Source organism: Rattus rattus, chromosome 12 (genome assembly GCF_011064425.1).
Source record: "Rattus rattus isolate New Zealand chromosome 12, Rrattus_CSIRO_v1, whole genome shotgun sequence".
NCBI lineage: Eukaryota > Metazoa > Chordata > Mammalia > Rodentia > Muridae > Rattus > Rattus rattus.
In genome coordinates this window covers 64,738,074-64,759,356 of record NC_046165.1, presented here as the reverse complement: position 1 = coordinate 64,759,356, position 21,283 = coordinate 64,738,074, and the positions used below count along the sequence as shown (strand labels likewise).

Sequence of the window (21,283 nt, the reverse complement as noted above, 5' to 3'; positions counted from 1 at the left end):
TGATCAAACCCAGGGCTTGCCCTTACTATGCAAGTGAGCTCATGGAACTACAGTCCTCTAGTCATTTCTTTAGATATCTGATCTTCAACAGGTATTAGTGAAATGTCAGAAGTTTCCTTCCTTCCTTCCTTCCTTCTTCCTTCCTTCCTTCCTTCTTTCCTTCCCTCCCCTCCCCCTCCCCTCCCCTTCCCCTCTCCCTCTTCTTCCTTCTCCTCCTTCTCCTCTTCTTCTTCTTCTTCTTCTTCTTCTTCTTCTTCTTCTTCTTCTTCTTCTTCTTCTTCTTCTTCTTCTTCTTCTTCTTCTTCTTCTTCTTCTTCTTCTTCTCTCTCTGTCTCTCTCTTTTCCTTTCTTTCAAGTGTTAATTTTGCTTTAGTAGTCATCTGGAAGACTCGAGGATCCTCCAGTCCAAGGAAGTGTTATTTTAATCCTCTTCCTCATCATCACCAGCTCCAGCACCACCCCGGCCCTTTTTGGCATTCTTCCTCTTCACACTACCTGGGTGGCCACAACCATTAACATAATGGTTTACACTTTGGCAATGACAATGGCAAAAGACAATGGCAAAAGAAGTCAGTGTGCTTCCGGGAGTCCAGACCAACAAAGAAGAATGCGATGTCCACCACCTGCTTTCCGATCCTGATATGACAGTGGCAGAGGAGCACACAGGCACGGCGAATAGATTTGTCCAGGACCAGCTCGAAGACCTGGGTCTGCAGCTGCTTCTCCGAGAAATAAATCCTCAACCCGAAGGCCCAAGATGTAAACCAGCTTCGTCTTGGCTTGATCTTGCCTTTGCCCAGCAACCCAGTGTGAACAAGTTGCCTCAGCAGAAGGTTGTCTTCAAAAAGATCCCGTGGGTCCTTTTCGTTCAGCTGCAGCAGCAGCAGCAGCAGCTCCCAGAAGGCTTTGCGAATCTTGGTCAGGGTAAATTTGACCCTCCACACCTCACAGAACAGTTCTGTTCCCGAACCTACGCTCTCAGAACAGCTTAAGCTCCTGGTTGAGGTATGACTTTTCAAAGGGTCTCCGTAAGTTTTGTAACCTTCTAGCGACCGGCATGTTGACTTTTCTAGGTTCACTGCTCCTACGAACTCACGTCAAAGGATCAGAAGTTCCTTTTTTTTTTTTAAGTCAACTATTTTATTCATATAAATGCACACATACTTAAAGGAAAACTATCCCGAGAATGTTCTATAGAACTCAGGTTTTTAAAGAGAGGGATCATACTTTTTGTATGGTTTTAAACAGGTCGTGGTCAGTCTGCCCAACGTTTAGCTTTGATTATTACAAATTATTATCCCTACAAACTTTATGTTGTGATAGCTAGTTTTGGTTTCTCAGAACAGTAGAGTAGTTTAGGCAGCCTGTTAAGAATAGTCATGGAATTTCTTTTGGTTGCCTCTGGAAAGAGAAGGCCATCTTAAGCCCCCTTTTGTAGCACCCAACATAGAAAAGTAATTGGTAAGTTATTTTATACAATTTCAATACAAGCATATTAGGTGCACAGTAAAAGTAAAAACAAATCAGAGGACGAGATAAAATAATGTGTGGGGCCTTTGAACAACGAAGACAATTATCACATCAAGTCATAGCTCTCTTTAACTTTTCATAAACGCCTCTGGGGATGTGGTTCAATAGCAGAACATCTGCCTAGAATGGACAAGGCTTTGGGTCCAGTCCCCAACATAATAAAGGATGCCCAATGATTGAGACAAGAGAATAAAACTCCTCAAGGCCACAGGCTTCTAAATTTACCCATTATAGACCGATTGTTGAGTACTTGGGAAAGAAGTGGAAACATTGACCTTAAACCATGGTACGACCAAACCATCTGACCAATTCAGTGTGAAATGTTCAACAATTTCTTTATGAACTCTGGATAAACCACGGGTGTTTTGCAGACCCACATAAATGGGAGAAGAAAGGAGGTATAATGCAAGTGCCGTCTGCACTCAGTACGAATATCTTGCATCAAATACAACACCTAAGGAAAATACTTAAAGTTGTAACTCGCTTGCAGAAGGCTGGAGTAAGTTTCCCAGAAGCCAAAGGGACAGCTCCCAGTTGCCTGTAATTTCAGCTCCAGTGGATCCAATGCCCTCCTCTGGCCTCTGAAACTCACACAGATCACATACTCACTCACAGACACACTACACCTAATTAAAAACAAAATAAATTTTAGAAAAGTATCAAATACCAGAATACCAGGAGGGTTGATCAATTTATCCTCGCACTGGAAATGGTGACTGCGGTGACTGTGGTTTGGTAAATGGGCTTTGGGGTCAAGCAACAAGTGAGTGGTTCCAGGCAAATTGACCCCCTCTGTCCATGTGTGCTGGGAAATCTGTCCTCACCAATAGAATGAGCAAAGTAATGTCGTCCTTATAGGGCGGCTGTGAAGATGAAATGTGCTGCAGAGATGCTCAGTATAGAGTATCGGCCATTGCAGGGACATGGCTGCCTGGAATATGTAAGTGCTAGAAAATGGTAGCTAACCATAATCACAAGAGAGCGATTCCATCCGTCAAAACTTGGCTTCTCCACTTGGCTTCTCAGGGCCTAAGTCTAAGTTCTAGTCCTCTGATATTTTTCTGACGCCCCGTGTGTTTTAACTGGCCCTGGAAAGAGTCAGGGAGCTGGATCAAGTCAGTAAACTGTGGGTTGGTTACACAAACATAAGGACCTGAGTTTGAATCCCCAGCACCCACAGCAAAGCTAAGTGTGGTAGCTTTGGCCTGTATCCCATCATGGGGTGGGATGGGGGCACCCAGGCAAACCTCTGGAGCTTATATGCCTGTCAGTCTAGTTCACTTGGTGAACTCCAGCTTCCGTGAGATACCGTGTCTCAAAATGGAGAGTAGTTGAGAAAGAGGCCTCACATCAGTCAACCTCTGGCCACCATGCCCATGCTCATATATGTGGACATACATATAAACACATATGTGCCTGCCGCTCACACCCATATTGGCCTTGCACAATACTGCTTGTGCATCATCGTACTTGTATTATTTGTACTTGCTTAATTATGTTTCAGTCCAACTCCTCTGTTAATCCAGAGACTTTTGAGTCTGCTTGAGTTCGTGGCCAACCCATCTGATCTCTGATGGCTAAGCAGGGTTGGGCCTAGTTAGTTCGTGGGTTAGAGACCACCCTGCTTGAGGGAAAGGATGGCCAAGGTGTCAAGATGAATCCCCAGTTCTCAATGCAGAATGTGTTTATGAGACGAATGCCTCTTCAATGCTGAAGTTTTGTTCATTTCTTAGCTTAGAGAAGGTTGGTGTTTGGTGCATTTAAAAATATGTCATTTCAGGACTGGAGTGGAGCTCAGTGGTAGAGCATTTGCTTCTCAGGCACAAGCCCTGGGGCTCCGTGCAAGTGCAGCTTAAATGACAAGAATAAGGTGTTTTGTGGACACAGGGACAGACAGTAGAGTTTTCTCTGTGAACATTTTCTGGGGGTGAGTGGAAGGCTAATTCTCAATGTTTTAGGTAAGGGTTGCATTAAGAGCCCTGTAGTGTGGTTTAACCCAAAATGTCTTTGCTGTGGATAAAATTGCTTTGTGTTGTGTAGCTGTGGGTCGTCAGAGCCAGTTCTCCATTAGAGAACCAGAGCCAAGGAACATGTGATGTTCAGGATCCTCCTTGTGTGGCTGAGTTTAGGATTCACATGGAATCGCTCCAGCCGAGAAAGACGCAGTAGGTCCTTTAAAAATACTCATGGTTACTTTAATAGCACCAGCACCTGCTCAGCTGCGTTGAGTGAAGCTATTCGTTTCTTCTCAGATTCTCTGGCGTCTGGACCCTTGCCTTCTTCCTGACTGCAGCTGTCTAAGCTAAGGAGGTCAAATGCCACACGGAGGCACCTTTCTGCCGGACGGGACGGCGACAATCACCAAACCCAACTGGGGGGGGCAATAAAGTGATATAGATAATTTAGACCGTGACCCTATCGATGTCCTTGCTGACCTCTTTGTTGTGCAGTGAAGAGGCACCCGGAGGCCAGGCACCACGTCTCAAGTAGGGTTTGTGTTCTTGCCGGGCCTGGAGGCTGGAAGCTGAGCAAGACAAGTTTGAGTGATGACTGCGTCGTCTGTATCGTGGAAAGTGATTAAGAATTATCCTTTGGAGGGTAACTCAGAATGTTGTGTGTCGAAGATCTGTACTAAACGTTCGCTTCTACTATCCTTGCTTTAACTGGCTTCCAAGGTGTGGCTGACTTAAAACGTGTTTTCCCACAAGTCTGTTCTTTTCACTCGCACCGCTGCCTGGCCACCACCACACCTTTGGTGAAAGAAAGTGAAGGGCTACGGGTGTCCCCTGGCGTCCCAAGGCGGAGGGAAGCCCGCTCAGCACGCATGCGCGCAGGGAAGCCTCCTCTTTAAGACTGGAGCACGGCTCGCAGCGGGGCAGTCGGAGCTGGCTCGCAGCCCTGCTAGGCGAGCGTGGGGTGTCCGCGCGCTCCTCTGCTCCCGTAGCCCGAGGGACTGAAACTTCCGTGGGCGGCTCCCACCGCGTGGGCGCGCCAGCGACAGAGAGAGGGAGACCGGACGCGGGCAGCAGCAGGAGCCGGAGTGGGCAGCCCCTGGCCCCGCGCCCAGCAGCAGCAGCGCGGCCGCCGCCAGCCGGGCGGGCTCTGGGACTGCAGGGGAGGTGCGGACACTCGCAGCGTCCCGAGCGGTGACCGGAGCCATGAGGACCGAGCACGGGGTGGCGGAGGCAGAGCGCAGCCGGTCGCTGCTGCACTTGCTGCCGGGAGCACTGCGCGCACTGCCCGCCTCCTTCGCTGCTTCTCGCCCGGGGAGTGAATAGAGGCAGAAAGCATCCAGCAGCTCCGGACCCTGATGCTGAAACGCTCCAGCCGCAGCCTGGCTCCTGGTCGGCAGCGGGGCGTCCCCTCGGGGATGCACAAGGAAGGGCGGATTGCAAGCCAGGCTTCCAGGAATGTTTCTTCTGCTATGCTCCTGTGAAGGCCGAACCTAGCAGGGACAGGGTCACTCACAAGGAGGGATGACTTAGACCCTGGCTCTGCAGCTTCGGCTTCGCCTTCTCAGAGGGGGAGTGTTCCTCACGGAAAGCCCCTGGGATCGCCGAGCCATAACTTCTCGGGGGAGATCCGTGTCCTCTAGAGACATCACCAGTGCCCAGGGCAGTGCCATGTGGGGCGGACGCTGCTCACCTTCCACCTCTTCCAGGCACCGCGCGTCGCTGCTGCAGCTGCTGCTGGCCGCGCTGCTGGCGGCGGGGGCGCGGGCCAGCGGCGAGTACTGCCACGGCTGGCTGGACGCGCAGGGCGTCTGGCGCATCGGCTTCCAGTGCCCCGAGCGCTTCGACGGCGGCGACGCCACCATCTGCTGCGGCAGCTGCGCGCTGCGCTACTGTTGCTCCAGCGCCGAGGCGCGCCTGGACCAGGGCGGCTGTGACAACGACCGCCAGCAGGGCGTAGGGGAGCCTGGCAGGACGGACCGAGAAGGCCCAGACAGCTCCGCAGGTAGGGGAGCAACAGCCAGGTGCAAATGGGGAGGGCGGTTGCTTTGCCTGAGCAACAGAGACCTGGAAGCCTGGAGGTTTTAGGAAAGAGCCTGTGAGCAGAAGACTGAGTTTTTTGGGGGTTTGGGTTTGGGTTTTTGTTGTTGTTGTTTTATTTTGTTTTGTTTTTGTTTTTGTTTCCCCCTACTCAGTAACTTTATGTGAAGTGAGGCCAAAAACTAACGTTGCTTCTGTTCATGGTTCTCGGCTTCCTTTCCCCATGTCCCCTGTCTCCATGGGCTTAATTTCTCGGGAATAGTCAAGAAAGTAGCAAGGGTACACCCCTCTGGAGAAGGCCTGTCCAGGATTTTCCTCCAAGTGTCCTCAGAAGGAAGGCAGTTCTGGGGAACAATGGACAGCTTCTGTGGATGCCACACTTTTCTTTTCACATCCCAGGAGTCCCGTCCCTCCCAGAGGAGCCAGTGCACAGCCCTCTAGGCCACCTAGGCCTCTAGGAATCTGGATTGGTCTCCTTGGGCAGACTTGATAGACGTGCGGTTGGAACACAGCCCAATTTTGCTCATTGAGGCTTTGACCATTTCTTAATGGACAAAGCCAGATTTTGAAATGAGCCTGTCAGATAATTTAGTAGATGGCATTTCCTTAAGGAGACGCTGCCAAATTGAGTGTGTGTGTGTGTGTGTGTGTGTGTGTGTGTGTGTGTGTGTGTGTGTGTGTGTGCTACAAGCACATAGGGTTGGACTTGCCTGAGCTTTTGGTACAGGTGGTTTCTGCTTTACAGAGCAGGCTCCGGCCGGCAGCTCTTTTTCAGTACAGTTAAGGGTTTTGTAAGTTTGCTACTCCCGCTGGTACACTGACTTGAGTCTGAAGGGAGGAGAGCTGAGGGTCATTCTGGAGACGGTACCATCCGAACTCAGCTTTGCAGAGTGTGTGGTCTGGGAACAAAGCCTAGAGAAATCAATAAGTGACTACAAATACATGGGTGTCTGTGAAATTGGCTTGTTAAGACCTCCTAAAAAGTCAGGGGTGGCATTGGCTGCAGCAAGTGGAGGCAGCGGCCTTTCTCATACTGTGGCTGTTGGGCATAGGCGCCCTTCGCTCCACTCCTAAATCTTCCCTTTAAGTCTCCTGGTTCTCTCACAACCCTTCTGCAATGAAGGACGAATTGCCCAATTAAGCCTGCGGGGGCTTCTGGTAGCGCTGCATTCTTTACCCCTGTGTAGCTATTTACACTTCCAATTAAGAAATCCTGGAAAGAGAACAGTTATTTCTCCCCCAAACTCATTATGTGGGCTGAGACTGATTTCGGCAAGTTGTTTTTTTTTTTTTTTTTTTCTATCCTATTGGAGGTAAAACATCTCTGCGGCTTGTTTGTTTGTTTGTTTGTTTGTTTGCCTCTTACAACATGAGGGGGCTGGCCTCTTCATTTAGGGAGTGAACTATTTATACGGTGTGTAGGAAAAGGCTTGACTTTCGCTGCTCCGGTCTAGACCTGGCCTGCAGTGCGGCTGTAATGAGAGCAGCAGTACAGCTGTGGGAGCCAGCTGGGCCACAGATGGCAGACAGCAAGCCCTCTGGTCTGCGGAGGGGACCCCGAGAGGGAGGGGACCCCGAGAGGAGAAGTGGCTCTGCTCAGCAGTGTCCACTGCCTGGTTGTTCAGCCTTTATTTCTCTGTGATTCTGTGTGGTATGTGAGTGGGAGCCCTGACTCCCACAGTATAGTGTGCAAAGGTTGTTCGCAGAGCTGACCTCTGAGGTCTGGGCTCTGTGCTGCCCCATCGGAAATGCTGGCAGCAGTGCCTCACCAAGGCCGGTGAGACCCATGAATCCCTGTTCAGATGGAGGCCTTAGGGAGGGCTGGGCTTGGCTCAGTGGGGAACTGGTTCCTTAGCATCTGGGAGGACGTCATCCAATCCAGTTCCCCACACCTCACACCCACTCCCACCCTTGCCAAAAAAGGAACGGAGTCCGGAACACACCAGAGAACGCAACAGTTTCTTGCGTAGACTTCCACAGAAGCGTCCCGAGCTTTGTGCAGGCTCCTCCTGCCTGCTTGTGTCCTGAACCAGCTGAGGGACTGACTGCTGGCATGATTTGCTAGCCCTGTGTTCTTGCCATTCCCAGGGCTCCTGAAATTTAAAAAAATTGTTACTTATTTTAAACAGATAATATATAATTATATATAATATGTAAAGTCTCACTTTATAACCTAGGCTGGCCCAGTAGCTCACTGTGTAGTCTAGGTTGGCCTTGAACTCAAAGACAATTTTGTCCTTTCGGCCTCCCATAGGTTAAAGCTGTGAACCACCATGCCAGGTTCCTGAAAGGTTTTTTGTTTTTTGTTTTTGTTTTTGTTTTTTTTTAAAGAAAATCATTTCAAAGCAAAGTTCATTACTCTGCTGGTTTTACCAACAACCCTTTTATTGTTATTTTATGGGCTTATTTTTCTTTTTCGGAATAACTTAATACCCACTGGCTCCTTCCACCCTCTTCTTCCCCCTCTCCCCCTCAGTCTCTGGTAACTACTTTGGTATTATCCACTTTTATTAAGCAGGTTTTTTTAGATTTGTGCACTTTTTTAGTAATATATCTATATCTATATATCTATATCTACATATATCTATATATATTTTAACTTTTATCCATTTTGCTGTGCGGGCACCTGCGTGTGCGTGTGCTGTGGCTTGCATGGAGGTCAGGAGAAGACTTGGAGATGCTCTCTCTGTCCACCATCCAGGTTCTGAAGTTGAGCTCAGTTCATTATGCTTGATGGCAAGAACCTCTTTCTGCTGAGCCTTCTCCGTGGCCCAGCGTTCCTTTGTCTTTTGATTGTTTTCTCCCTTCCACATCTTCATTCTTGGAAATGACGATGGCTCAGAATCTTAACCTATTTGTTTTTTATTGTTCTGCCTATAAGAAAAGAAACCCGTTATGGCAGTAGTGGCAAAAAGAAGCCAAGGAGTGTGTAGAACTTCCTAGGAAAGTGTCAGCTCATTTCCGTGTAGATTCGGTGGGCGCTCTGCTGGGGAAGACTAGGCTTCTTTAGGCTGCTCGGCCACTGTAGGGTCACCTAGATCAAACCTGTTCTTTGACAACCTGGCCGGAGCATCTGGTATTGTATTAGGGGAATCTAAGTGGGATTATGAAGTTTAGCTTCCAGGGGCCTTGCCATGCCTGTGAACCCTGGCAGCGCTGCAAGGCCACAGATGATGCAGCTTGCGAACCTCTGACCTGTGACCGAGCTGGCCCAGCCTTCGTTCGGGCTTTGCTTCTGGGAGTCACTGTTGTCCGTCTGTCCCCAGCCCTTGCTGGCCGCCATGTTCGGTGATTCTGTTGTGAAGCATAACGCTGTGTCTCTGTCTTTCTCCAGTCCCCATCTACGTGCCGTTTCTCATCGTTGGCTCCGTGTTCGTTGCCTTCATCATCCTCGGGTCCCTGGTAGCAGCGTGCTGTTGCCGATGTCTACGGCCAAAGCAGGATCCCCAGCAGAGCAGAGCTCCAGGGGGCAACCGCCTGATGGAGACCATTCCCATGATTCCCAGCGCCAGCACGTCACGGGGCTCATCTTCTCGCCAGTCCAGCACGGCTGCCAGTTCCAGCTCCAGTGCGAACTCCGGGGCCCGGGCTCCGCCAACGAGGTCGCAGACCAATTGCTGCTTGCCGGAGGGAACCATGAACAATGTGTACGTCAACATGCCCACAAATTTCTCTGTACTCAACTGTCAGCAGGCCACCCAGATCGTACCCCATCAAGGGCAGTACTTGCACACTCCCTACGTGGGCTATGCGGTACAACATGACTCTGTGCCCATGACGCCGGTGCCTCCGTTCATGGACGGCCTGCAGCCTGGCTACAGACCAGTGCAGCCCTCCTTTGCTCACACTAACAGTGAGCAGAAGATGTTCCCTGCAGTGACCGTATAGCCTGCAGCTCACAGATTAGACTCCTCTATGAGACTGAGCAACACAGGGCCTGATTCTTGCTCCAGAAGTCGGCTCAAGTTCGTGGTATTCCGGTCGCTGCTTTTCCGGATGACTTCATTCACCCCCTCACCTATAAGGGGACATCTCCAGAGCAGCGCGTCTGTGCGTGTGTCCAGATTCAAAGTGGAAAAGCACGGCCCCTGGTTGCCACCTGTGTCCTCAAGCATATGACGAATGCTTGAGCTCCTAAGTGCCCTTGAGGTGTGGCTGCCAGAGTCAGGGCTTCAATGGTGCTGTTACTCATTGCTTCAGCGGCACTGGAGAATGCCTGTTACCTCCCCGCTTACCTGGGCTGTTTTAAAAATCAGTGTTCAAGGCTGAAAGGAGATGTAAATTATAGAATTATTATGAAAAGAAGCAAGCTTGAACTCCGACCCTAGTCATCGGCCTCAGCCTCCAGAGGCGTGTCTTAACTTCATTGTAAAAGATATAGTCTGTCTATTTTTATGCTTTGGGGGAGGGGAGGCTATTATGTGCTTTTTTTTGTTTTGTTTTGTTTTTTTGATAACCGTGTGTAGAGATCTTATTAAGTGATTTTCTACATTAAAAAGATTGGAAGAAAATGAACATTTCTGATGAAGACATTTAAAATTCCGAGGGTGGGTGGCATGGAACCCATTCGTTTCCTTTTCGATGGCTCCACAGTGGCACCTAAGAGTGGATGGGTTTTTTGTTGTTGTTGTTGTTGTTTTTTGGTTTGTTTTTTTTTTTTCAATTGAAAACATGAGCTGTCCTCTGCTGCTCTCCAAGTTACTTTGCCACTTGGAATGGCCTGGTGGTTCATTTTGTTCTGCCCGGTTTCGGGATCTGAATAGTCCCAAGGGTGGGAAATTACCGACGGGCAGATGAAGATCGGTAAAAACCAACAGTGATGAGGAGGTGCTTGTATAGGTCGTCAGCCATCATGGGGATAGGGGATGGCACTTAGACTTCAGACATGAACCACTTACTTACAGGAAAGTTTAAAGACACTGTAAGTAAATTCTCAACTGCTAGCAAAGCCAAATTTTGTTAAATAACTGTGAAGTTTGGTGTTTGATGCCATCTTACCCACAGCATCTCCATCTGCCTTCTGTCCTCTGTCTGTCATCTCATGATGACAGTGATAGTGTCCCATTATTGCTGGCCTTTGGTATCAACAGACAAGAATCAAAGATTTTAATAACCAAAGCAGGAGAAAATCATTTTAAATTTTTAATAAATATTTTATGGTGTGAATTGTTCGGGGAATGTTTACTGTGTAATTAGTCATTATTAACAGAACACAGTTATGAAGAATCATAGCTACTGTTTCTGGGGCCGTGAGCCTTACTTACACATTACCTGGTGTCAGGGGAGGTTGGGTATATCTGTGGCAAACCTTGACACTCAAAAGCAGGTTTCTTTCTTTTGGGGATCTCCTGTCCTCATGGTAGTGCTTACAGCTGATCAACTGTCTTAAAACAACCACAGTTGACACTTCACAAACACTTGAGCAAGGGTGGGTCCAGCAAGGCTGTGTGTACATGTGTGTGCATGTGCATGTGTGCATGTATGTGTGTGTATGTATGTATGTGTGTGAGTGTGTGTGTATGTGTGTAGGTAAGTGTGTGTGTGTAGGTAAGTGTGCATATGTGTGTGCGTGTACATGTGTGCATGTATGTGTGCATGTATGTGTGTGAGTGTGTGTGTATAGGTATGTGTATAGGTGTGTGTATATGTGTGTGCGTGTACATGTGTGCATGTATGTGTGTGAGTGTGTGAGTGTGTGTGTGTGTGTGTGTAGGTAAGTGTGTTCTGTGGCACATCTGTGGGGAGCAGAGTACAACTATGGGAGTCTGTTCTTTCTATCTACCATGTGAGTCCCGAGAACCAAACTCAAGTCATCGTCAGGATGGGTAGCAAGCACCTTTACCCACTGAGCCATCTTGCCAGCCCCAAACCTGATTTATAAATACCGAGATCTGAATTCTATGACATTTCAATGTCACAAAACAGTTTCACTATCCTAACCAACTGCCCCCAATCCCCCACCATCTCAAAGGGTAAAATTCGGCTTAAGCACTCTCTCTACAGAGCCAAACGACAAGCCAGTGAGCGAGCTGTAGTTGGCCAGTTCTTTATCTGACGCCAGGGCTTTGCTCGATGCAGGTTGACCCGTGTGCATCTCTGAGGCAGTGCTTGCTCAGGTGAGAGCCTTTGTTTTCTTCACTCTTGTGGGTGGTGAAAACGTAAAGCTCTAGTACATGGAACAGGAGGTTTCATCCAACGAAGCTACTAAGTCTTTCTGGGGATGACGTCGCTAGAAGCAATTGCAGAGCTGGGAGGAACTGGAGAGAGCTCGCTAGCCAAGTGGAAGTACGAATACCTAGTCCCAGCATGCCTTGCTCTCTCGGGAATATAACATTTCTGAACTTCTGTGGTGTAATTTGCACTCGGTTGAAACATCTTACAGTCTGTCTGAAAAGGGGGGTCATTTACTGATGGAAAAATAGACACACATTTTCTATAGCATTTAAGCTGATGGCATTGACTCAGGAGGATAGCCCGGCCTTCTCTAGATTTCAGGAGATCTTTGCAAGGAAGAAAAAACTAACCAGGTCTTTTGTTGAAAAGTGTGGGCCTGGCATGGTGGCTCAGGCTTGTAACCTCAGCACTTGGGAGGCAGTGGTAGAGGCATGGCCATGAGTTTAAGGTCAGCCTGGTTCAGAATGACTTCGATACAAACAAGGTTGATCTGGACCTAGTGACCCATCACTGTCATCCCAGCACTTAGGAGTTTACAGCAGGACAGGGTGAGATCTTGACTCCAAGGAAAGCAAATCAAAACATGAGTGGAAACTCCACATCCACCATTTCTACTGCAGGGGAAAGGTTACAATGTGTCAATATCAGGCTGGGGTGTAGCTTACTTAATGCCTCTCTTGCCTACCTCAGGCCTTCAGCGTCATCCTCAGCACCAAAAAACACTGACCTCAGCATCCAGGGTAGCCAGCCCGAGGAGACAATTGTGAGTCACAGGTTTGTTCTGGAGCATGCGCCAAACTCTTCATTTCTGAGCAGGTTCCCGCAGGCCCCTGTTCATGCTTTCAAAATGGTAGAGCTTTATTTCCCGAGCTCAGAGACCCATATGGTCCTTGTTTTGTTATAAATTAGGATGTATGATTCTCTCAGCACAAAGTTTGTAATGACAGCCAGAGGCTCTCTCTCCTCAAGCAGCCTCGCTTTGGTTCTCCTCCCCCCCCCCGCCCCCCTCGGAGCTGGGGACCGAACCCAGGGCCTTGCGCTTCCTAGGCAAGCGCTCTACCACTGAGCTAAATCCCCAACCCGGCAGCTGCGCTTTGAACCAGCACAGTGACCCTTGTTACAGTGCCAGGCCTTCAGCACACAAAATGCACAGTGATTTCTTGAAGTGACTCTGCCAACTGATAAGTGGCACACACACTTGCTTGCAGTTGCTTGAGCTTCCTAGATGCCAAGGAATAAAGCTAGCAGGCTTGGGGATTATTGACTCCCGTTAACTTAGCCTGGTCCAATAGGATGGCATCCCTGAAGTATTACCTTTTACTGCAATACCCAAGGCAGACTTCTGTGTGTGGCATTAGAGTCAGATCCTGCTAGGATCCCGAAAGTGGGTGGGCATAGGCAGAGAGTGAAATCAACAGAAATCAGACTTCCCAAAAACAAGCTTCCAACACAGTGCCTTACCTCACTGAACCACCGCTGGATAAAAACAACAAGGTGACTGCATTAAAGGTTCCTTGGACCTTCTGGAATTGAAATCGAAAATCTAGCCAGGTCCTGCTTGTGCTTATTCCTCTCATGGTGTAAGTAACAGAACAATCATGGCTTCTGAAGGGCAGCCCAGTGCAGCGAGGGTGAAGGGCTTAAGCAGAAGCCTCAAAGCCTATGGAGCGGGTCCTGGCAGCTTTGAACACATAAACACGGGAGGTACCTACAGGGACTCTCAAGAGCATGATGGAGAAAGGGGAGGGAGTAGAGAGGGCCGGACGAGGCCACGATGGAATTTCACAAGGATTTTCATGCTTAAAGGGCTGGTCCAAGAACATGAGGGTCGAAAAAAGTTCCCAGTGTGTTGGGAGGACTGAAGCCAGCATAGGAGGATGCCTCTTAGAGGGCCCAGTGCCACCGCTTTCACTCTCCCCTCTCCACTTTCCTTCCTTTATTTCCTGACACACAAGGACATTTGAAATGGCCTCTAGGAGAACATGGCGCTCAGTTCCCTCAGATGGGGCTTCAGGGGCTGGATTGCCATATTCCAGTCGCTTGTTTAGAGTTCATTGGCCAGCCATTTTAACACTTAGGGGCAGCAACAGTGACAATTTGGCCAGCAGACAAAGGCAAGGATTGCAAGTGTGTGTGTGTGTGTGTGTGTGTGTGTGTGTGTGTGTGTGTGTGTGTGGTGTGTGTATAGTTTTGTCTGGGCCTAGAGATGGAGCCCAGAGCCTCACCCACACTAACCAAGTGTTCTGCTACTGAGCCACATTCTGGCCCAGGCAGAAAGACTTTTAACCACACACAATAATGTCTGAAGAAACACATTTGGAAAGTTGGGGAGAAATCAAAAGCAATTTCTCTGCAAATAACTTAGAATAGTCCAGATCAAAACGCATTAAAAAATTCTGAATGGATGGGAAGACTATCAACGTCATTCAACTCCATGAAAGACTCTACAATAAACGTTGCAGAAACCACTGAGAAACAGGCCATTCGGACTTGCTCTGGAGCAGGCAGTGCTCTGAGTTCAGCCGAGGGAACCTCCCCTTTCAACAACTGCCACTCTGGAATCTCAAGTCCAGAGCACTTCAGCTGATGGAGGTTAGAGGCCAGTCTTCAAGACTTAAATAAGTTTACTTATATGTGTGACACACTATTAATAAATGAATACCCAAGAGCTGGCCTGAGTGGGTTTGGTCAGGCAGCTTTGTAAGGGAAGGGTTTTAACCTCCTTTGGTAATACTGACTGTGATGATTGGCTTTAACTATCAACCTGACAGGCCCTAGAATCACCTGGGAAGAGTCTTGATGAGGGATTGTCTAGTTTGGACTGTGCACAGGTCTGTGAGGGGTTGTCCTAATTAAGTCTACTATTAGAGGAACCAGTCCACTGTGGGCAGGACCACTCCTTAGGTCCCGGACTGTGTGTAGGAGAAATCACAGTGAGCACAAGCAAGCAGGTCTGTATTTATCTCTCTCTGTTCCTGACTGTGGATGTGATGACGCTAGCTGTTTGAAGCTCTTGCCTTGCCTTCCTCACAATGATGGAATAATGACCTGGAACTATAGCTGACACACATTCTGTTCTCCCTGAAGTTGCTTTGGTCATGACATTTTATCACAACAACACAAACATCTGCAACCTAGTGTCCTAGAAGGTAGCTTTAGACCATACTTTTAAGATAATTTTGTAAATCAAACGCAGTTCCATAGGGCAAATTGTCTACTCATGGCATCCTATCAGGTTTTAGAAGTTTTAAACATGTGTGCCAGGACCATAGATGAGTGTTCAGATGCCTGCCGAGCATGTGAGAGGCTCTGTGTTTGACTCATGGCACTGCAAACAAAAGGAAAAAAGGGCGGGCAGCCTATAGGAGGATTTGAGGTTTTCAGAATAGATTGTGGAACATGCATCTGAGAAACAATGACACCAGGCTGGGGTGCAGTTCACAGCAGGGCACCTGCCTAGTGTGTCCAGGATTTAATCCCTGCACTGGAGGAAGGAAAGACTCAAATACGCATGCCTTGAGTCATGCTGTTCCTGATGGAATTTGAAAAGCTCCCTCCCGATTTGCAGAGATGAGGAGATGAACCCCAGGGGTTGGGGGTGGGGTTATTGATCTAGACACAGTTCTTTCCTTCCAGTGACACACTGACTGACATCTTGGTGTGGCCTTCTGGAGCCTTTTCTCATGAAGGAGATGTGGTTATGTGGTTATGTTAACTGCTTATGGGTGTGAAAGGGGGATTCCAAAATAAAACATGGTCCAGTCTTCTGCTTTAGCCAAACATTTATTTGAAATGGGTTTGTGCAGACATACACCAGTTAACAGGATTGGTCAAAGCTACTGGTCAATAAAACCGATGTACAAGAAGACATCCTTGGCATGGACTCCCTTCCAGGAGGGAGACTGACTTCATAACACCATACTGTTGTCATGTAAACAACCAGAGATTAACAGCACTGAAAGTCACTACACTCCGGGAGAGAGGGAACAAAAATCTGCATGTGTAATGGAAGCACTCACTCTTCTGCTGGGAGCCAGCTTAACAAGGCCCAGCCAGCTCCCCCTGCATGGCTAGATTAAGACCTGTCCTTGGTAAACAGCACTGGAGCAGTCCCAGAATAGATGAGAGAGCACAGGGGCCACACAGCTTTGTCGACACCAGACACACATCCTCACTGTGGGTCAGTGATAGGCAGGGTGTGGGTCTCTCCCCTGTGGCTGACCCTTGCTGTGCAAGCTGCATTGCTGTGGGGAGGGTGGCCCAGATAGAGGAGTCCTGGTGCTGCTCTGCTCTTGGCCATTGCAGGCGAGAAGGGAGGAGAAGCAGAGGCTGGGGCCTTACACAGAGTTTATGACTGGAAACCAGACAAGTCTTTACGAGCACAGGAATCTTTGTAATTACCATAGGATAACTGTCCATAGTTATAGGATATGCGGCTGGGATCTTGTTGGAAGGAGAGAAACTCCATGACCAGGCAGCTTTCCTCTTTTTTCCCTTCTTCTTTCTTTCTTAAAATGGCGTTTGCTCTTTGCCCTGTAAACGCATACCAAGCCACCTCTAGGAACACAGCTAACGCCAGTCCAACTCCATAGCTCTTTAGCTTCTCTCCTTCCTATTTCACACAGGAAATCAGAAAATCTTACCTGTACAAAGCTTTTATTTGTTTTATTTTACAGGACCTGGCTTGTGGCCCAGGCTGGCCTCCAACTCCTCATTTGCCTGCCTCAGCCTCCGGAGTGCTAAGATCACAGGCGTGTACCCCCAGGAAGGGCTCCGGGCTTTTGATAAACCCTCTTGACCCCTGCTTTCCAGGGCAGGATTGTTTGGGTAGGGATGCTATTTCAACTTTCTTCTTCCTATTTCTGCCATAAATCACAGCCACCTGACACTCTGTTCCTGATTTCTCAAACAAACGGTCTCCTTCCTTTCTTGAGCCAGGTCAGAAGAAATGCCTAGGGGCTAATCCTGTGAGCATGTTTTTCTTGGTCTGATGCCTGGGAGAGGGAGCAGAGGAGATATCTCAGAGGCAGAGAGAGCAGGAGCTTGTCCTCTGAAAAGGAGCCAGCCCGGGTGGAAAAAGAATCGCTCCTTTGTCTCCTCTCCCTGGGGACTGTTGAGGTGTTCCTAAGGCCAGGCTGGGCTAGGCTGGGCTGAGGCTGGGCTGAGGCTGGGCTGAACTCCCCCCTGTTTGCTCACAGCCTTGGTTTGCAGTTTCTGACCACTTGGATTTATGCTGCTTCCACACTCTTCTTTTCCCAACCAAGAAAATCACTCATCCTGGGGGGCTTTAAAAAAACAAAAACAAAAATGGGACACACACAGTCTGAGACTCAGCGTTCTGTGAAGCTCATGGGAAGGGAAAAAGTAGACACGGGGACTGAGGAAAACTGCGTGAATGAAGGATGCCATACATTGTGTTGAGCACTGGTCTCCACAGTTCTCTTTTAGGGATACTTAGTAGTCCACTGTGGGAATTGTGGGCCTGTATCTCTGCTACCTGTGGATTACCTTCTATTAAGGTTAGCCTGAGCTAATCTCCCCTACTGTCTGGATATAGATAAGAGCCTTGAAGCCAATGCAGAATTACCAACACAGCCAGTTGATGTACACTCTTTATTTTGAAGGGACTTTATTTTAAAATTAAAAAATTATATTTAACTTTCCCATTGTTGTTACATTTGTCGATTTAAGCACATTAATGCAGAAAGTATGACGGGGCGGCCACATCTGTTCTGTTCGATCTTTGAAACAGAGTCTTCTTATGTAGCCCAGGCTGGCCTAGAACTCACTGTGTAGCCAGGCTAATCTCTAATCCTGGTTCCTCAGCTTCTTGGGGGCTGGGATCACAGGTGTGCACCATCGCACCAGACCTTTTGGATTGATCTATCTGATAAACCTATTTCTTTGCTAAGTTGTCACTTTAGGTCTGTTTGGCCAGTTTCCCTGTTCAGTTTTTAATGACCCCAGGAGATGAAGGCTACATTTCAAATGCTGAAATCACTCCTTGAATTACTTTGGGACAATGACCCTGGGTAGTAATTCAAATCCTAGCTGAACTGTGCAGCCCGTTCACAAATCCCAGACAAAGAGCGACTCATCCGACGACACTGTCGCCGACTCTCGACTTGCTGGCTTAAGGCATAATCCCAGGACGAGAATAGCTGATAGAAATTATCTTCCTTATGACTCAAAAGAAAAGCTCATTATTATAACAAGTGAGAGATTATGGATGATAGCTTTCTTTATTTAAAAAGCTGAGCGGACAGCCTACATAGCCATTTACACTGTCAGATTCTCAATACCTAATTCTGCTTAAAAAAAACAAAAACAAAAACAGATTGCTCACTGATTGGGAACAAAAGTAGCACAACTCGAACACTAGGCTAGCATTTACAAGGCCCTGAGTTCCAGCAAAACCAAACATACAATAAAACATTTTCCAGGAGGCAAAGAGCATCAGATGTTTTACGGGCAGCTTCAGTAAACGGTGAGTTCAAAGCCAGTCTGGACTACATAAGAATTTGTCTCAAGACAACAACAAAATCATTCATTGCTTCTCGATTGGTCATTATTGATTTTCTGTGTGGATACCTGAAGGCTTGTCAGAGAAAAGAAAATGCTCAGCTAGCGTCTGCCGAAGCCCAGGGACATTGTCTAGCGCATTTCTTTACAAATGTTGAAGGAGCACAGTTATCTACCCCGCTCTTTGTCTTTGTGTTTGCGTGAGTGTTGAGAGACGGGAAAAATAATACTGATCTAGAAATCTGGACTGTTCTGCACTGATAGAGCGGAGACAGCTGCTTCCAGGAGCATCACACAGAGGACCCCGCCCTGCTAGGTGGTGCTAATCCAGGCTGCCCCGTAGAAATGGCCAGGGTATTGGCTCCTCAGATAGTGCATGCTGTCTACGCTGCTGCCCTCCCTGTGGGTGTGGGGAGCGTGGCAGAATCCAGAACTAAGTTAAAAGGGTACTGGCTGCACTGTTTACAGTTTTAAGAACAGCATCTAGCCAGACATGAGAGCCTTCTGTGAGCAGACTTAGCCCTAAACCCAGTTTAGCTCCACCCAGAGCTGGAGTGCTAACCGAATCTGACCTGCCGGCGCAAGGGTCACAGACTATTTGACAGGAGTGACATGTCCCACATGACATTTCCACCGAGCTGACAGTCAGTGTGTGCAGCCTCGTCCAGTCCATTCTGTTCCCCAGGGAGAGGTTGTATGTGAGACATTCTGACCTCAATTTAAAGACGGGACAAATGACACGGCTCCCCTGTGGGCCCTGCATAAATAGTACACATCGCACACCATGACAGCTGCCTTGCCTAGAAACCCAATTTAGTCATTTGGCTAGGAAAAAGCTTAATCAGGAGAGGGAAAAAAAATAGAAAACCATCCCCTCCCAGAAATGCTTTCTCCTGCCTGTATACCTCATTATTACAGACTGTTTAGTCTACTTCTCAAAAGAAGAGAATAGGCTCTGGGAAAACGCACACTATAAAGTCAAAAGACAAGCACACAAGGGAAAACCTCCAAACAAACGCTTTTGCTAACCTGATTCAGGGTCTTCAAGAGAGGACTAGGTGTCCGACAAAAAGCTCAATTTTAATTCAATCTTTCCGTACTGATTTAGCTCCCAGATGAGTATGGAGTGGGGCCTTTGAGCTCTCTCTTCCTCTCCTGAACATGGCAGCCTCAGCCAAAAAGAAGATCAAGAAGTGGGAGATCACCTCGCAAACAGGCCTCATGGTTGGAGATGGGGGGAGAGAGCTCTGGTCTCCAAACCAGTCAGCTAGGCTGACTGAACAGATGATCTGGGAACATGTGTCTAGGGAGCCTCTGATAGATCGTCCCATTCTCCCACAGCTCCATGGGCTGCTGAGGAACTAAATATCAACTGGAGTTGTCTGCCCAAATCCTCACCCTACCCTGTTTTCTTAGGGACCCTGCCCTATGACCGGACCAAAGACTATTAAAGAATTCTTAGAGGATGAGGTTATCAATGCTGTACGCTTGCCAAGTGTTCCCGACAATCCAGACAGGTTGGAAGGTTTGGCTATGGAGAATTAGAGGACTGGAGTGCTCTGATCAGTGCCCTGCAGACCAGCAAGGACCCTCTAGGTAATGCGCATTTGAGTGGAAGTCACTGACCCAGCACTGGGTAAAGACAGGGTGGTCGTTCTTCTGGTCAAGATAGAAATGGAGATTTGAACAAAACAGATACAGACAGGAGGGCCTGTCCAGACACAGACAGCTTTGAGGACTACCCTCCTCGAGACTTGATGTTAGCCTCAGAGAAAAGGATCGAGATCGGTAGAGTTCCAAGCAGGATCAGGAGAGCTTTTGGGTGGGTGTGCTGAGATAGGGGACCACTATGGGTGACAGGATAGCTATGACACAGAGGCAGCAGAGACTCTGAGTGTGTGGCTCCAGGGTAGGCAGCGGCAGAAGAGCATTTGGTAGTGGTACGGGAGGGATGATGACTACAGATGAGGTGAGGACCACTGGGAAGACAGTTATGACAGATGGGGTGATCGATTGGTCTTGGAACACCAGGAATGTTTACTCGCAGGATGATTATAGGTGTGATAACAAAGGTTCTCCACCACCCACCAAAAAAAAAAAAAAAAAAAAAAAAAAAAAGCAAAGCCTCAGAGTACTCGTAAGTAAGATGATTCCTCTGATGGCACCTCCCCGTCCAGTCAGGAGTCGAGCAGCATCTTTCTATCTTTGGAGGGGCAAAGCCTTTTGACGCAGCTGCTAGAGGAACAGAAGTAGAAGAGTGGCTTAGAGGGAGCAGGGAAGTTGCAGCATCAGCTGGACGGGCCAGAACCAGACGGCCAATCCCAGCAGAGACCCCTAAGATGGCCGAGTGAACTCAGGAAAGAACCGGTGAAGACAGGGAGGGAGTCATCACAGACTGGGGCCTCAGCCACATGGGGCAGACTCACAAAGGAGAGGGATCGAGGAGAAAGAGATCGAGAAATCTCTAGAAAATGAAGCACTTCATAAAGAAGTCTGTTTCTCTCCGACCTCTAAGCCTTGTAAACCCGATCAGCCTCTAAGGGTAATGCCAGCCCCTCCACCAAAGAAGAATGTGAAGGGAGAAATGCTGCACCCCTCCTGCTGGATCTCAGAGCTCGGACATAGGGCAGCAGTCCCCTACACGCGACGGGAAGTAGTTCTGGCTCTGCCCTCTGAGGAAGGAGAAGGAAGGAAGGGAAAACAAAAATGGAATGATTCCCAGAAGAACATCTCTGGCTGTGGTCCTGCAGATGGAGGGAACAAAGGCCACCAGAAGGAATTGGATAGGAAAGACAGCAAAAAGGATCAAGACTCCAGATCTGTACCTGGGCCAAACAATCCAAGGAGAACCCAGCCTCCAAATTCAGTTCTGCAAGCACACACACTGCCGTCAACATGGATGGTGACGATGAGGAGAAAGTGGGAGACAGCCATACTAAGTCGACCCCCATATCCTGTAACCTCTTCTAGTCTATCCTCAAACATCTTAGAGTCCATCAAACTACTTGTGCGTATCCTGATCTTGTCCCGTCTAAACACTGAACTTTTGAATAGATCCACATTCT

General features: G+C 48.3%; 2 protein-coding genes and 1 pseudogene across 2 annotated transcripts; 2 read left to right on the top strand and 1 right to left on the bottom strand.

Annotated features, from left to right (window-relative positions):
* Window positions 1–421: 421 nt before the first annotated feature.
* Window positions 422–1,059, bottom strand: LOC116913189 (40S ribosomal protein S9-like). The gene is given in 3 exon segments (XM_032917383.1): window positions 422–518; window positions 556–953; window positions 955–1,059. Coding segments are annotated over 3 exon segments (600 nt in total).
* A 3,397-nt stretch (window positions 1,060–4,456) lies between these two features.
* On the top strand, window positions 4,457–10,033 carry Shisa2 (shisa family member 2). The gene is made up of 2 exons (XM_032918237.1): window positions 4,457–5,487; window positions 8,857–10,033. The coding sequence occupies exons 1-2, from the start codon at window positions 5,154–5,156 to the stop codon at window positions 9,408–9,410; spliced, it is 888 nt and encodes a 295-aa protein (XP_032774128.1). The 5' UTR covers window positions 4,457–5,153; the 3' UTR covers window positions 9,411–10,033.
* Window positions 10,034–19,379: 9,346 nt separating this feature from the next.
* On the top strand, window positions 19,380–21,188 carry LOC116913188 (annotated as a pseudogene).
* The last annotated feature ends 95 nt before the right edge of the window (window positions 21,189–21,283 follow it).

Bases quoted from the DNA above. Each gene is read 5' to 3' on its own strand.
- Shisa2 (XM_032918237.1), top strand. From the start codon at position 5,154: ATGTGGGGCGGACGCTGCTCACCTTCCACCTCTTCCAGGCACCGCGCG. The intron at 5,488-8,856 runs GTAGGGGAGCAA...GTCTTTCTCCAG, and splicing joins AGGCCCAGACAGCTCCGCAG to TCCCCATCTACGTGCCGTTT.